This window comes from Sus scrofa, chromosome 17, assembly GCF_000003025.6.
Source record: "Sus scrofa isolate TJ Tabasco breed Duroc chromosome 17, Sscrofa11.1, whole genome shotgun sequence".
Taxonomy (NCBI): domain Eukaryota; kingdom Metazoa; phylum Chordata; class Mammalia; order Artiodactyla; family Suidae; genus Sus; species Sus scrofa.
Genome location: NC_010459.5, coordinates 28662584 through 28679873, shown reverse-complemented (window position 1 = coordinate 28679873; position 17290 = coordinate 28662584). Strand labels below are relative to the sequence as shown.

General features: G+C 48.2%; 1 protein-coding gene across 10 annotated transcripts in view; it reads left to right on the top strand.

The window, feature by feature from the left end:
- RALGAPA2 (Ral GTPase activating protein catalytic alpha subunit 2) overlaps positions 643-17290 on the top strand; it is a 271136-nt gene continuing 254488 nt past the window's right edge. For 4 of the 10 annotated variants that reach the window (XR_002340063.1, XM_021078026.1, XM_021078029.1 and 1 more), the window contains exon 1: positions 774-879. Coding sequence is in view for 8 of the 10 variants with exons in the window: in XM_021078026.1 (XP_020933685.1) it covers positions 774-879 (106 nt within the window). In the remaining 2 variants the exon portion in view is untranslated. Of the gene's footprint in view, positions 880-14650; positions 14736-17290 lie in introns of all 10 variants that reach the window. The other 6 variants (XM_021078032.1, XM_021078031.1, XM_021078028.1 and 3 more) reach the window with 4 other exon arrangements.

Genomic DNA, 17290 nt, shown 5'->3' with positions numbered 1-17290 from the left:
TCTTTCCTGCTCCCTCCCTCCCTGGTGTGAATCTAGAACTTAGAATAGTTCACATTTTGAAAGCCTTAATTAAATTTATCTTGCTGAAATGTTTCTGTGGTCCACGCTGCACTAAAGGGAACTGGGGCTGGTGCACAGGCCAGAAAGTGTAGGTACAGAAGCCTTGGGCCTTCTGGGGTAAGGAGCGGGTAGATGCTGCCCAGTCGCTGGAGACCTTGGAAATGAGTTTCAGCGCCACGCCTTCAGGAGAACTACATCTCCCAGAAGCACTTGCGGCCCACGGCTGGGGAGGAAAGCGGAGGACGTGCTCAGAGCCCGCCCACTGACTCCAAAGTGCTGAGGGCACGCAAGCCTGATTGGAGGGCCCGGTCGCAGCGCATCCCGGGACCTGTAGTCCAGCGTGAACGTGGGGCCAGCTTCTTTGTGATTTGCGGCTCTGGCTCTGCGCCCTGGTGAGCCCCGGCGAGGCAGTCCCCATCACGCTCGCGTGCGCTGCGCCCGAGGGGCCGGCCCGCACCTCCCGCGGGGGCGGGGCGGCGGGTTCCGCGCAGTCACCGCCTTCCTGCCCCGCCCCTCGCCGGACCAGCCCGCCCCTCCTTCCTGGAGCCACAACCCGGGCGGCGGCAGCAGCGGCGGCGGCGGCGGCGGCGGCGGCGGCCGGGCGGGAGGCGGCGAGCGGCCCGCGCGACACGCGCCGGCCCGACCCTATGCGGTGACTCGCGCGGCGCAGTCGCCTCCTGCCCCGCCGGCGGGGCCCGGGCTCCCGCGGCGGCATGTTCTCCCGAAGGAGCCACGGGGATGTGAAAAAGTCCACCCAGAAGGTGCTGGACCCCAAGAAGGACGTGCTGACCCGCCTGAAGCACCTGCGGGCGCTGCTGGGTGAGGCGCGCGGCGCGGCCGGCGGGGCACTTGCAGGCGGGTCGGGGGTCGGAGCTGGGGGGCGGGGGCGCCAGAGATCTTATTGTTCCCCGGAATGCGGGCACCCCGGCCCTCGGGCTCGCTTGTGCCCCCCAGTGTAACTTACCCCGGATTCTCACGGTGGCCCCGGGGCCGGGCATAGCTTGGACGGTCCCCTCCCCACAGAACCGGACCCAGTAGTCCTCATGAGCACACCCTGGACTGTCAGCTTCCCTCCCAGTTTCTAATTTTTAAACCGAGACCGTAAGTGGACGGAGACCCCAAGCGGTCCCAGCTTAATTGAACTGTCACTCCCTCCCCCCTGCCACCGCACTTTAATTTTATTTTTACTTATGAGCTCGATCCCCAAATAGGCTGGGACTCCAAGTGGCCCCTGGATACATTTGATTTAAGTGTCATCTCTCCTCCCATGGGTCCGGATGCTTCAGTTTCTTTGTGTCCTTCGTGTGAAGGGGGGGTCCTCGTGTCAGCTTGGAGGGAGGGTGACTTTCCTGGGTTCAAGGAGGCTGCTTCTCCTTTATTGTCAGGATGACACCGATGGTTATGTGCCTTCTTCCGTTTTTATGAGCTTGCTGGGTGGAGGGTCTGCAGAGCCCAGGTGGGCCTGCACTTGACCTGTGAGGAAGCTCACCCCTGGGGGTGTGAAGTGTCCACAAGGCTTCCTGTCACCAGCCGCCTGTGATCTGTAACTGGTTTGCTCTGTGTTTGTTTTCTTAACTCCTTAGTCTTCTGTTTAGGGTGAAAACACCTTTGCCATTACAGATGGACTTGTCCTTGTGTGTTTGGGGGCTGAGAAAAGGATACCTTATATTTCCTCTAGTTATCTTTGTTATTCTTAAATTGAGCACAAATCACCTGATTTAGGGCACACGGTCTTAATGTGTCTGTCACTTGAGGGAATATGGTAGAAAAGAATTCATTTTATATGTGAGAATTTTTTTTAAAAGATCTTGTTCATGAGATGAAAAGTTGCAAGTGATTTCTATTTATACTCTGCGAAGTACTTCTAAGGGGGAAAAATACACACACCTGGTTTTGCCAAGTGAAGTTTTTCACATTCCTGGATTCCTTGAGATTCCACTGTCCTGTTCAGTTTGGAATGAAATGTAAATTAGGCACTGTTACAGGGATTAGTTTTCAAGACTTTGGAAAGTGAAATGCTGTGTTCTTGGTAAACTGGACTTTCTACTTCCTGTACTGAAATACTAGGAGCACACTGCTCGCTTTATGCGGAGTTCCCAGTGGTGACAGCTTAACACCTCCTGCAGGGGCATTTTTGATAAAGGAGAGTGGAGTATCATTGTAAAGTGTTTGATACTTGGGGCCTTTTTTTGTGGTAGAGAACTGGAGCTTTTTGTTCTGGCCAGGTCTACAGGATTAAATTGGCTACATTTGTAAAAGGCAGAATCAATTAAATCTAGATCAGTTGGGAGTTCCCTTCATGGCTCAGTGGTTAACGAATCCACTAAGAACCATGAGGTTGCGGCTTCGATCCCTGGTCTCGCTCAGTGGGTTAAGGATCCTGCATTGCTTTGAGCTGTGGTGTGGGTCACTGTGGCTGTGGTGTAGGCTGGTAGCTACAGCTCTGATTCGACCCCTAGCCTGGGAACCTCCTTATGCCGCTGGTGTGGCCTTGGAAAAAGACAAAAAAAACCAAAAACAAAAAACCTAGATCAGTTGGGTCTCTTAGGACATTGTTACCTTTCTGAGAAAGCATTTAGTTTTCTAGGCTCTGTAGTTTCACTTCAAGGTGTGTATCTTATTTTGAGGAACTTTCTTTGGTCCTTTCGTTGAGCCACTTGACCTCAGTTTTGTAGCAGTGGAGGAGCTCCTTGAAATTTCCTTATGTATATGTATGTTTTTCTTTTTTGATGCATGTGCTTGTGGAATGGCCCAGTTTATTTTGTTTATTACTGTAATCTTTATCCGTGGGGCTAGATTTTTATAAATTGTCTGAGTTCCAGCCAAAATGCTTCATGTAAATGTTCACTTACAACTGTGGTTTAAAGACTTTAAAGAAAAATAGTGCATCAGTGTACGACTTCTGTCATGTCACATCCCCTATTTATTTGCTACAAAAAGGAAACGTCTACTTAGAAAAAGAGGCCTTTGGATCGGAAAGATAGAATTTAGCTGAGATCAAGAAACTATTTGAAGGAAATGAAAAAAATTATTACTGTGTTTTTATTTGTATATTTACATAATAGTCTTGCTTTTCACATATTTTCAAGTGATAATGTTGTTTTTTACATACCAAGTTGATACCACTGACCTGGATTTGTAGCCTGCAGCTGCATGACTTTGGGCAAGTTACTCAGCCTGTCTTTGAACCTGTTTCTTTACTCTGTAAAATGAATGTGGTGACGGCTGCCTTGTAAAGGTTGTTGGGGGTGTGATGTGCAAACTACATCGGCTTGGAGTAGGCATTTAACACTTCCTCTCCCATTGCTTGTCTCCTGTCATTAATAGGATAGGACAAGCATGTTTGATAGGTGGTCCCCTCTCCTTTCTTATTTTACTGATTGTGATGGATTTGTTCCCTCTTCATAAAAATTAGTCTGCATTTATGACACCTGGCTGAGAAACACATAATTAGCTGTGAAAAGTAGAGTATTTCTTCGTGTCAGGGTGATGACTCTAGTTAGAACTTGCTTGGCTACTTTCACCTGACTGTGTATTGTAGATCAGCCTGTTAACTTTGTTTCCTGTGTGTGTTGGGGGTGTGTGTGTGGGGGGGGTGAGGCACAGGCAGGGCTTATGGGGGGCCAAGCCTAACATAGTTCTGTACTGTATGTATTATGTTAATTAGAGGAAGAACAAAGAGCTGTTAGGTCATCTGACTCCCAGTTCTCCTTAGACTGTTGAAATCATCGTTGGGAGAGTAAATAAGTGAGCAAAACACAACGGAATGGGCAAGAAATGTACTGTGTGTTGCTGCCGCAATGATTCCATGTCTAATTAAAGGTTGAGTGCCTACTGTGAGTCCGTGAATAGGGTACAGAAATGACACTGATGTGGCAGGAAGGACGGCTGTAACAAGCTAGTAAGCCCGTGGTGTATTACGTAATGGGAGAGGGGCTCGTGTGATAGACTCCGTTACAGAATTTCAAAAGGAGAAAAAGATAATTAATGTTGCAACAGAAGAAAGGGTGGGGGAAAAATATAATTGTAATGTATACATGTAAGGATAACCTGACCCCCTTGCTGTACAGTGGGGAAAAAAAAAAAAAAGTCAAGATATTAGAGTGTTGTTTAAAAAAAAAAAAAAGTCTCAGTAGAAAATCTTTTTTCTAAATGGCCATCAAAATCTAATTGATTAAATAGATCTGTATCAGCCTTCAAAAAAAAAAAAGATAATTAAGAATGGCACAAAGATGGGGTGTCTTGAAGGATGGTTAGACTAGCTAACCCTAAAGAATGGTTAGACTAGCTCTGTTCCATAGAGATACATGTGAGCCACAGGTGTAACTTGAAATTCTCTGGTAGCCACATCTAAAAGAGTAAAAAGAAACAGATGAAATTAATTTCAGTAATATAGTGTATTTAATCTGTACATCTAACAGGTATACAGGTATTATTATACAAGTAAGGAAAATAAAATGTGAAACATTTTCCTTTTTTTTTTTTTTTTTTTTCATACCAAGTCTTTGAAACCCAGTGTGTATTGTACACCTGAGTTCAGGCCACAGCATTTCCAGTGCTCAGTGACCAGATGTGCCCAGTGGCTGCACACGGGACCAGGCAGGGCTGGACTTGGGGAATGTAGTGAGAGGGGCAGGGTGTTTCTTCCCGAGGGGCTGGTGGTGGAAACAGGCCAGGCTGCCTCTTCCCAGGCCTGGGGGGGGGTGCGGTGGGGGAAAGTGAGTGAAAGGCTGGGCACTGGGGACAGGGTGCTAGGACCCTGGTCCTGAGGGTGTCCCCAGTGTCAGAGAGGAGACTGCAGTAGTGTGTGGGCCAGGGGTAAGGGCAGGACAGTGCCTTGGACTTCGGGGTCATGGGGGCAGGAGGTGGGGTGCCCTGACCAGTTGAAGCTGTGGCAGGTTGGGGCCAGATCAGAAAGGGCCTTGTTGCTGGAGTTAGAAGCGCAGATCTTATCCTGCAGGTGAGAGGGCCCAGTAGGAGAATTCTTAGTAGGTCAAATGATAAGATTGGAGAACTGCCTCTCTGCAGGCAGGACGAGGGAAAAGGGGCTGGGGCTGATGGGAAGGGTGACACTGAGAAGGCTGGCCTTGACGGAGCCTGGAGTTGGGCCCCGATGAGTGGAGGGGGGGTGGGGGCTGGCGATCTCTGAGGGGAGTGAGGAGAGGGAGGTTTGCAGCGCTGCGCCCAGGGGTGGTTGATCTGGAGGAGGAGAGGCTGGGATCCCCGGCCACAGGCAAGTCAGATCTGGTGATGCCAGGGTTCAAATATTTGGAGCCAGAGAGGCCAGAACAGTCTCTCACAGATGCTCTATGTGCTGATAGAGCAAAATCAAACATATTGAAGATTTCCTTTTGTGCATCTGTTTCTTTATGTAGGAACAAGTTCATTGGCAATTTAAAACGTCTTTTAAGCTTGTTATTAGCATTTCCCCATGACTTGTTCCTTTTATTTTTATTAACTGCAGTGATCTGTTGAGACTGTACCATAGTTTAGCTTACCATTTCCTGGGTGCTTAAATTGTTTCCTTCCTTCCATCTTCTCTCCCTCCTTTTTTCCCCCCTCTCTAATTCTCTCTCTTTTTCTTTCTTTCTCCAAGATAAATCATACTGTTCTAAACATCTTGGGAAGCAGCTTTTTCTGTCTTTTGCATTATTTCCCTAGAATAGATTCCACTCAAGTCAGGTGGCCGGGCTGGGCACGATCATGTCTCCATTCACGGCGCTTTCCTGACTCACCCTCTTTGGCCCTGCCAGCAGCAAGGATGGAGACAACCATTTCCACTCTAGTCTGACAAGCAATACACACACACGTTATTATTTGATCATTGGTGTCAGGTATTTGGGAGAACGGGGGTGTCACGAATAGAGCTCATAGAGTTGGGAGGAGACCGTGGCTAGTGACAGAGGAGGATGAGGTTGGCGTGATGTATGTTGAGAAGAAGGTAAGATCTAAATGGAAATGGCTGGGGGGTTTTTGGATGTGGGGTCTGGAGTTTACTGAGAGGTTAGTATGCTGTGATATGGTTGTTTATTGTCGTCACGGTCCCATTGAGTAGCCCCTGAGCCTATGATGAAGGTAGTGGATCCTCCCTGCCCCTCTGCAGCCCGGAGATGGGGGAACTGAGGCTCACAGAGGCGGAGCCTTGTCCTGTGAGGGGTGGGGCTGGGAGTCCTTGGCCTGTAAAGCCCATGTTATGTCTTGTCTGACTTAAAAGCATATTTACATACCAGAAAATGTATTTACCTACCAGAATGAATGTTAACATATAAACAGAAGCGCAGCAGTTTTCACACATCTCTCAAAAACATCGCTTTGAGTTTTGCTGCTTTCTTCCTAGTGTGTTTTACCATATTTCTTCTAGGAAGATTGAGGCTCTATTTGATTTGAACATGACAGAAGATAAAAGATTCCTTCTGTGCATCATCCCTGCTCCTAGGGCTTGAGATTTTCTAGACCTTCTCATGTGAGAAAGGTGACCTGAGGGTGAAAGTCTCAGATGCTTTGTTTGAAATAACTGAAAAAGAGTGCCCACCACCTTTTTTTGTTCTGGGAAGAGAGGTAATTGATAGGTCCGGAATATTTCAATGTAAACTTTTATAATTTTTATTTTGTTTGTAAGTGCTTTATTTGTGAACGGACATAAATATTTTGGTAGCTTTTTGGAGTACTGATCTTCAGTCTCTAAATTAAGTACCATAGATGAAACTAGAGTTGTTGGAGTTCCCTGTTGTATTGCAGTGGTTAACGAATCCGTCAAGGAACTATGAGGTTGCTGGTTCGATCCCTGGCCTCGCTCAGTGGGTTAGGATCCGGCGTTGCCATGAGCTGTGGTGTAGGTTGCGGACGCGACTCGGATCCTGCGTTGCTGTGGCTGTGGTGTAAGCCAGCGGCTAGAGCTCCGATTAGACTCCTAGCCTGGGAACCTCCATATGCTGTGGGAGCAGCCCTAGGAAAGGCAAAAAGACAGAAAAAAAAAAAAGCTGGAGAATTTTTTATCGTTTTTAAGAAATTGACTTTCAAAATAGCAAATCGATTCAATTTAAAATTTAAAATTATTTTTAAAAGAAGGAATGCATTACTCTTGTAAAAATTAAGAATACTTAATGTGTAAATGTAGTAGGCAACTATCTTGTTCTGAATTTTAAAAAAAAGTCAGTTTCATGTACATTTTTTTGAGTGTGTATGTGCCTGTCTACTTGGTAGGGCTGCGTCTTCAGAGACAGGCAGGTAAACAGTTGCATTTACCACGAGGGTGTTAATGCCTAGGTCGAGTGGGATGGATAGTATGGGCGGCCCCAGGTGTAGAGGAGGCACAGCCAAGGGAGGGCGGAACTGAGGTGGGTCTGAGATTGTGGATCCGGGAGTTTCCCAGGTGGACGGGATGAGGGTGAGGAGACTGCAGAGGCAATGGTGTGGCCACCGTGGGCTGAGAGCGCCCTTTATCCTGTGGTCTGGGTAGATGCTGGGAATCAGGAAAGAGTTTTAAGCAGAGGAAGAGCCAAGTCAATCCTTTGTTGGTGACCAGTCCAGAAGCCCCAGTCTCCCTGAGGTTTGCACTGTGGATGCCTGGAGAGTGAGAGCTCCCATCTTTTGGATGACAAACCAAGAGGATGTCAGTGTTCATTTTTCCCTCCACGTGGAGGGCACCTGCCTCAAATCGAAGTCCACACTCAAGAGGGAAGCAGAGCAGAGAGACAGAGACTCAGAAAGGGTCCAGCAGACCCTCTGTGAGCTGAGGGGCTCAGCTCTGCCTTCCATCCCCACCCCCAGCTTCTTAGTTGCAGGAGCCCATGACACCCTGTTTTTGCTTTAGCCAGCTTGAATTTTATTTCTGGGCCTTGCAACGGAAAAAGAGTGCACATTAACATGCCAGGAAGAGAAGGGGAAGTTCCAGATCAGGGATGGATGGGTGTGTGCGTGCGTGCGTGCGTGTGTGTGTGTGTGTGTGTAGATACAGTTTTTACATTTTTTCCCCCTATCTTTTCTCTTTTTAGGGCCGCACCTGGCATTGTAAGTTTTTAACTCTTTTCTTTCTTCTTCTTCTTCTTTTTTGTCTTTTTGCCTTTTCTAGGGCCGCTTCCTGTGGCTCATGGAGGTTCCCAGGCTAAGGGTCTAATTGGAGCTGTAGCCACGGGCCTACACCACAGCCACAGCAATGCCAGATCCAAGCCTCGTCTCTGACCCTCAGCCGGATCCTTAACCCAGTGAGCGAGGCCAGGGATTGAACCTGCAACCTCATGGTTCCTAGTCGGGTTCGTTTCCGCTGCGCCACTACGGGAACTCTGGTTTTTACATTTTTTTAAGACCTGGGGGAATTTGAGTTTATTTACATTTAGGAGAAGGAAGCAACAAAAGAACAAAATTGAAGAAAAAGTAGAGAGAAAGGGGATAAAATTGTGAAAACTCTGGCACTCGGTGGAAGCAGGAGGGTGAGGCAGGAGGTCAGGCTTGACAAGGGGGCACCGCTTCCCCTAAGGCCGCGGATGGGGCAGTGGATGACAGGGTCGTGAAGGGAGCGCTCATATGACATGAAGCCAACTGCCGAATGGCTTTCTCACTGGTGTAGTGTAGGAGCTGAGTGTGTCTCCCTCCTTCTTCTCTGCCATGTAGCCTCATAAAATAAAGAAAATATTGTAATCTGAGAGACTTTTTGTTGTTCATTTGGGGAATGATCTCATAAATACAGTTTAACTTATGTACTAAATCATTGGCCAGAAGGGGGAAATGTGTATATGTAAATAAATATGAATATGTATAGACATAAAATAGGGCCAGTTGAAGTGATGCAGGTGCTGCCCTCCTCCTCAGTGACCGTGTACCCGAGAGTGGCATGAGGTGGGACAAGGGAAACTGCCGTGTCCCCAGTGGTCTTTCCTTCATGCCTCTCAGTGTGGGAACATCTTCCCTGTGGGTGTGGCTCTGGTGTTTGAGGCTAATTTTGCGTTTCTCCATTTTTACCTTTAATGTGACTTAACCCCACAGATGACATAACTGGATTGAATTGATATATCCTATGCATATAGCACTTTACACTTTGGCACAGTGTTTTCTCATATTCTCATTTGATCAGATTGCTGCCCTGAGCAACCTGTTAGCAAAGGATTTACCTTCTAGTTTCTTAGTAGAGCTTTGTTTCTGAGTTAGTTCTGAATCTTCTTTTCAGGGTTTCAGCTTTGATTTTTGGAAGAGAGATGTCTCATAACCATTTTATGTCTTCTGCATTGTTTTAGAAACTGAAACCACATCTGAAAACCATTGAACAGTGTTTTAAAAGTAGTCGTAATCTTCAACAGTAAATATGTACTTTGATATCACTTTTATAATTACAGCTTGATTAAAAAAAATCCCTTTGACAAAGATAAGGAGCCCATTGATACTGTCTTGTGTTTGATCTTAGTGATGGCACGTTTTAATTTAGGCTCAAGCATGCTTTCAAGGACACTTGAGGGACTGGTGCCCTTGCTCACAGCCAACTGTGGGTGCCTTGAGAATGTGCCCTCAGTGTGCTCAGCTGCAGGATATCGTTGACTCCTGGCTCCCGCTGCCGCCCTCCAGCGTCTGCAGCGTCGGAGCCAGAGCTGAGCTCCTCCTGGGCTCCCAGCCAGTGACTGCACAAGCAGGGGAACCAAAGTGGCCTGTTCACTCGAGACCGGATGCCTCTAAGGGTGACTTTGGCTTGAGGGCTCCAGGTTGGCCTGCCGGCAGCTTCTCAGACCTGTGCTGACCCTTCCTTCTCCCCCTCTTGTGTGCAGGGGTCATCCCTGCCCTGTGGTCTGCAGCCTTTGGCTGCCTCAGGTCTCCCCTTTATCTTTCACAGACAGCTCCCTCTGTGAACCTCCTGAATGATCAGTCTTGGCTTGTGTCTCCTCCTCAGAGACACCATCCCTTTTCCGGGAAGGCACTGCCCATCCTGCCGTATGCAGTTCTCCCAGGAGACGGCATAGGCATATGACTTCTTCACACCAACTGTCTTCATCTGTCTTCCCTGAAATGACCTTCCTCAGAATTCCCACAGTGTTCTCTGCCTTCCATTTGGCATTGATTGCCTTTTGCTTTCTTTTTTTTCTTTTAAGACTTTTTAGGGCTGCAGCTGTGGCATATGGAGATTCCCAGGCTAGACGATCAGAGCTACAGCTGCCGACCTACACCACAGCCACAGCAACATGGGCTCCAAGCCATGTCTGCGACCTACACCACAGCTCACGGCAACATCGGATCCTTTACCCACTGAGCAAGGCCAGGGATTGAACCCATGTCCTCATGGGTACTCTTTGGGTTCATTACTGCTGAGCCACAGTGGGAACGCCTTACCTTTGGCTTTGTATTCTGCTTATGTGTGCTCTGCCTGATCTCTCCCATGAAAAGACATCGACACTAAATGACATGGAGAACACGAACAGCTTCTTGTACATCATGATTCCTCCTGGTGACATACTTCCTCATTTGTAATAATGATAAATAGCATTTAATCATGTGCTGGGCACCGCCAGAGACGCTTGCCATGTGTTAACACATTGAATCATCTCCCAAGTGAGTAGGAAATATCATTATCTCCATTTTACAGATGAGACCCAGAGAAGTTGGGAGCATTGCCCAAGGTTGCACAGCCAGTAAGTGAAAGAGGCAGCTCTCTGCTCTCATTATCATTTTCCTGCTTCCTTAGTTGTTAGAAATGGGGCGGGGGAGATTACCATTTAGCTCCTGTTTTATCCATTTTATTTCCATCTCCAACTTTTTCCCTAGTGAGTGGTTTTGACTGTAATATAGGCCAGCACCAATTCAGAATAAGTAAAAGCAGTTGTGCATTGCCTTAAAATGTCTGATAAAACTTGATTCCTACAAAAGAAATAGCTATATGAAAATATACAAACTAGCATGTATAAATTAAGCTACAGGGCTGTGTTATACAACCCAGGGAATAGAGCCAATATTTTATAATAAATACAAATGGAGTATAACCATTAAAAATAGTGAATCACTCTATTATACACCTGTAAGTTATATAAGATTGTATATCAACTGTACTTCATAAAAATAAGAAACTAATATATGTAAAACACATTAGGTTTAGAACATATTTTTTGGTGTAAGTGTTGTGTTTTATTGTATTAGAACTTGATATATACTAAAGACAAAGTTTTTAGACTCCTGCATTTGAAAGATGTGTGTCAAAAATGATTAAAAACAGCTCTGCTTTTTAAAACTTTAGCTCTAGGAATGTGGAGTAGATCTTTATCAGAATCAGCTTTAGACACCAACTATCTGTCCCAGAGAACAAAGTGTTAACATCTTTCTGATTTCCAAGAATTTTACTTTCTGCACCTGGTTTCCCATCCACGTATAAACAAATGGAAATAGTACATTTTAGGAAAGGAAGTGGGACAAACATCACTTTTACAGCCTTTCAATTATACTTAGATGTGTTTCTTGTTCTGCTGTCAGATTTTACTGTAGTATCTACAAGGATGTTTTTGGTTACAGGTAACAGAAAACCCAAATATACACTTGAATAGTAAAGAATTTTCTCTTCTACAAAAAGCATCCTGAAATGTGGCCTTGAGCCAGCGGGCGCAGCAGCTCAGAGCCAAGGCGTCCACACTGTCTCTGCCTTCCTGCTTTGCCCTTCTTAGTGTCCTCCACGTGGCAGGTTTGTCCTCTGAGTGGCAGAATGCATTGCAGGCATTGCACCTGGACAGGACAACGTCTGGAAGCAGGAAAAAAGAAGTCTGTCTTCTTTGTGTCCCTTTAAGGACAATGAGCTTGGCCTGTGTGCAAATAAATACTATCACGGAATTAAGGCTAAAACTGAGACTGGGCTTTTGTTGAGTGAATATGATGCTGGTGGAGGGACAGTGAAAGGGCTGATTTAAAAGGTGGATTGTGAAAACCAATTTAGGAAAAAGAAAAAAGAAGTGAAGACTTTAGGGGGATCATACGTGACAGGATGGTGGGGTCATTGGGTTCAAGGGCCTAGTAGGAATTAGGTTTCAAGAAGGAGTGAGCAGGAAAGATAAGAAGGGGCCGGGAGGAGGAGAATGGATTGAAGAGTTGGAGGTGGGGAGATTAGAAGGGATGCCTGGGCAGGGGGTGGAGGTGGGCTGGAGGATGGAGGTGGGATGGGGGTGGAGGAGGGTTGGAGGAGGTGAGCTGGAGGAGCTGGCATGGGGTGGAGGTGGGCTGGAGCTGGAGGAGCTGGCATGGGGTGGAGGTGGGCTGGAGCACAGCCTCAGTAGAGACAAGAAAGTCAATGCTGGTGCTGGGGGGAAAGACGGTGAGCCAGGCCCTGAAGTCTTCAGAGGGCCCGCTGCAGGGAATGGAAGACTGTGCAGCCTGGGTCAGTGGGGCTGGGATGCGTGCAGACCAACTATGTGGGCAGCAGAGAGCACCGTATGTGAGAGCAGCACCAGAATGTCTGGGTACCATAGTGGGGAGCAGGGAGGGTATGTGGGTACAGGAGGAAAAGGAAAGACTTACCTGACTGTGAGCTGTTGGGCTGCCAGGTGGAGCCACGGGGGGGGGGGTAAGGTTCACTGGATAAAGGAAGGGACCTATGGTTAGGAAGCTGGCGAGCCTGGGTGATGCCCGGAGGGGTATGGAGGTGACAGTCTGAGGGCGTCATGTGGGGAGCTTAGATTTTCAGTGTCGTGGGTGGAAGCCGGAGTGCATGGCCTGAGGGACACTCTGGTGTGCTCCTAGGGGTGGTCCATACTGCTTCTGGTTAGGGTCTCCTTCTTGAGTCTGGTCCCTTAGCACTTGGTGGGGAGTTGGGGAGAGAGGCTGGATGTCCTCAAGGATTGAGGGGAGGACCCCTTGTGCCTCTGTGGGGGGTGGGGGAAGGTTATCATCAGTATGTTATGGCTAAACATCTGGTGACTGCAGGAGCAAGTCCATGCCCACTGTCCAATGATGTTTATACCTAAAAGTGGAGGTGGATTGAAAACATGGCACCCGAGAGGTTTTTTTTCTGAAATAATGAAGATTTCGTGCCATTGGAGAAAGTGTCCATATGGACTTTGATCTTTTAGTTCTTTTTTTTTTTTTTGTCTTTTGTCGTTGTTGTTTTGCTATTTCTTGGGCCGCTCCGCGGCATATGGAGGTTCCAGGCTAGGGTTGAATCGGAGCTGTAGCCACGGCCTACGCCAGAGCCACAGCAACGCGGGATCCGAGCCGCGTCTGCAACCTACACCACAGCTCACGCACGCTGGATCGTTAACCCACTGAGCAAGGGCAGGGACCGAACCCGCAACCTCATGGTTCCTAGTCGGATTCGTTAACCACTGCGCCACGACGGGAACTCCTGATCTTTTAGTTCTTGAAGCTTTGCAGAAATTCTAGGAATGACTTTGCCTGGTGGAGATGGCAGCTGGGTGGGGTGTCAGGCAAGATGTCCTTACCTGTGAGCTGATTTGGGTGGGTGGGTAGGCCCCTCCCAGTTCATCCTCTCCCTCAGACTTCTCATAGCACACCTGCGACCAGAGCCTGATGCACAGGGCCGAGCCTGTTGTCTGCTGTGCAGGTTGGTATCTCCATGCATAGGAAGTTTTTGTGTTTGCATGGTCAGTCTAAGGGTGTTTTTAGATGCATATAGATGCATTTTTCAGATGTGAATTTCTCTTTAATAGTAATGATGATAATGATAAAAGTAGTGACTTATCACCGAAGCACAGTCAGCACACCTACTATCTTATGACCTGACAGCCTGCCCAGTCTTGAGGGGGCTTTGCTGTGTGGCTTTGACCTTCTCACCAGGTGAGTTCCAGGTCAATTACCTGCCCTGGCCCAGTACTGCAGAGAGGAAGTTCTTCAGCCCTCCTCCCGTGGTGGGGAGGGGGTCCCCTGTACTCTGGTTAGCACCCAGAAACCTTCTGTTGAAGAAAGTTGGTATCAATGGGCAGCCTCTGTTATTTGGATCCATTTTTTTCTGCTTTTTCTTCTTTGACGGAGGCAGTGATGTGTTTCTCGGGGGCATCTCTCCGTGGGTTTACCGGCTCTTGTGGCCAGTGCAACTTCTTAGTGACAAGTTTCTTTCTCATCAGTGTTGCCACGCAGCGTGGCATGAGAATCCATCCCAAACCTGAGGCTTTCCCACCAGGCGTCTGTCTTAGTCCCTCACCTCGCTGCACTGGCTACAGCTCTGCCCCAGCTGCAGGCTGCCTGGGTGGGATCCACTGCTGCTCCGTGAGTCCCCTGCTTTCCTTTGGACCAGAGACTACATGAGGCTGTCCAGCCACTGCTGGGGCAGGTTTCTCAGACTGGTTGTCCCCAGCACGTTGGAGATCAGCGCCAGGTCAGACTGGGTGGGCATGTGTAAAGCTGTGGATGGAGGACAGGAAGAGTTGGTGGCACTTTTACAAAGGACAGAAAGCTGGAGGGAGAGAGGCCAGAGGCCTGGGCATCTGTGAATGGGTGAAGCCACTGGAATGGTATTAGCCCTTGGGTCAGGGGGCCATCCTTACCCAGGACCTTCACCCGGTTGGTGTTTTCTCTCTCGTGTCTGATGCGTTTTCCTTGTTCTCACTGTTTCTAAATTACCTTTTATGAAGTTGCCACATTCACCTTGAATTTTTCACTCGCCCCTTTTCCCTTTCAGCTGTGACCGTGAGTACCTTGCCTTCAGTGCCATGATCTAGGGAATGAATAAAGTAGCAATGACCCCCGTCTTCATCTACACGCAGGTGTGTAGGCAGGGCTGGGGTGGCTCTTAGCTCTGGGATGGGCAGAGGAGGGGGCTGGGAGGATTGGGGGTCACTCCATACTTGGGGGGAGCTGAACTGAATGGGCCCCTTCTTCCTTTTGATGGTCAGTGTCTACCGGGGCCCCGTCGGAAAAGGCGTTTCCTCTTCCCTTGGTGTTATCAGGGTCGCTGATACAGGTTTTTGTGAGGCTGCGTTGTGATCCTCCCAACTGAAGGGGAGGAGGGTTGTAACTGAGAAGGGTTACATGTGGAAGGAAGTGGTGGGACAGCCCACGGTTTCAGGTGTCTACTGCTGTGCTGGGACTAAATGCTGTCCCCTGATCGGAAGGTCTCATTAGTGGAAGGGTTTCATGAGTCATTGAGTTTTACGGCTTCACAGGTGAAGCTGGGTTATTGCCACCTAGTGAGATGGCCTTTGCCAGGAGCTCAGTGATCGTAAAACAGCTCACACTTGCCACTGCCGACTGCTTTCTCAGAAGCAGTTTGCTTCTGAGTATGTTCATTTTATCAGCCCAGGAACCACGGTTAGCCCCACTGCTGAGATGAGGAAGCTGAGGCACAAAGTGTTTAATTAAATGACTTAACCAGGTCCCGTAGTAGCTTCTGGCCTTGAACCCAGCCAGCCTGCTCCAAAGATTTTGCCTCCCAGCTTTGCTGTTGGCTTCCAGCTAGACGGGGAGGAGTCAGGGTCAGCAGGAGGTGTGTAGCTGGACAGAGGGTTGGGAGAGGGTTGGTGGAGTATCAATTATTTTTGAGATTGAATGGGAAAATAATAGAAATAGTTTATTGGCTCTTGGTTGGTGGTAAAGGAGAATGAGAAATTAAAGGAGATTTCTTTAAACATTTTCTGGCACACCCCCGGCTCTGTAGGGCTGTCTGCTGGTGGCTCCTCTGTGGTTAGTTTTGTAATGACAGAAGGCAAAGTGCTAGCGTCTCTGGCAAACACCCCGGAAGTCATCACCTCAAAGGCAGTTTACAAGCCGGGCTCTGTTCTCGGGACTTCTCCTCCTTCCTGCTTCCTTGCTGGCCCTTCCAGGCACTGGGCCGGTTGCCTGGAGCTCCTTCCAGGGAGGGGCTGTGCCCACCCTCAGGCCACTCTGTGCCCATGTTCTCACCTGTCATCCTGTCCTCTGCTCTTCTCCGTCTGACTCTCCTGCACATCCCCAAGGCGATGCCTTATTTCTTTATATTCCTGACCCGATTCCTGGATTTGATTTATTCCCACTTGTCTCGGAGGCCTTTGTGTAGCTCGGGTTTGAGCTGGAAGGCCCGGGGAGGAGTTCTGCCCACATCCCTGACTGGCCCTGTTACCTGGGGGAGGTGACCTGTGATCCGGAATCTGAGGTTTCTGTCTTGATCACACCTACGCCATCTCCCTCACAGAGTTGTGGTGAGGCTCAAAGAACATCAGCTCATGAAAGTGTCTTTTAAAGCATACATGTGTAATGTCATTAATGTTCTCAGCCTCCCCAGGTGGCCTTGTCCACCCCTGCTTTGGTGTTCTGCCCAGGCTTCGGTCACAGCACCTTCTGTGTTGTTTCTTGTGTGTGTATCTGTATCCTGGAGGGCCCTGCACCTTGTTCTCTCTGAATTTCTTAGCACTTGGCACATGGCTATTTGGCATGGCTTGCAGCTCAGTAATGTCCCTCTGAAGGAAGTTTGTGGTCAGAGGCTTTTTTTCCTGAGCAGTCTTCCTATACTATGTCTCTATGCTTCTTTCAGATGCCTAGTTAAAAAGCAGACCTGTGATGCTTTCTGTGCTCCCTTCTGCAGGATGCCAACTTCTAGTGCCTGGGCACTTCCCCCAAGGTCTGTGCTTTGTAAATATTCATCTCTTGAGTCTTGTTTTCCAAAAATAATCTTGCCACAACTCGACCTCTGTCCACCGGTGCTTAATAGAAATGCAGAGACAAGAGTTTTTGGCAAAGGAGGAAAAAAGATAGCTTTATTGCTTTGCCAGGCAAAGGAGGCCACAGCAGGCTAATGCCCTGAAGACTGTGCTGTGCTGTGCTGTCTTTTGAGAGAGAATAGAGGTGGTCTTATAGTTTGGGAGTGGAAAATAGGGCTACGGATCAGGGTAGGTGCAAGCTTGCGTTCTTCAAAGCTGGTGTTTTGTGGTCCCGGGACTGGTTCTGGTGGTCCTCCTTCTTTCTGGACTGGGGAATGCTTTATCAGGTGGTTCTTCCATCTGGTGGGGGTTTCGGTGTTTTGTGTGTTCTAGGACTCTGCCTCAAGGCTGCACTATTGTTTCTTGTCTGTTCCTCCCTTGTCTCTGCATCCCCTCCCTTCCCTGATTAGCAAATGTTAGAACCTGCCCTTTGGAACTCAGGGAAGGTCAGGGAGGCTGAATGACGCCTGTCTCCTATATATAGGAAATTAGGGGGACAAAGAAAGGCTTTTGTGCCCAGGAGCCCCGAGGCCCCGGCTTGGTTTCAATAAGATAGATCAGGGAATTGTTCTAGATTTTGAATTAGAGATAGAAAATATTTGATATTTTTTGTTTGTTTATTTAACAAATATGTGTCAAGTCCCTTT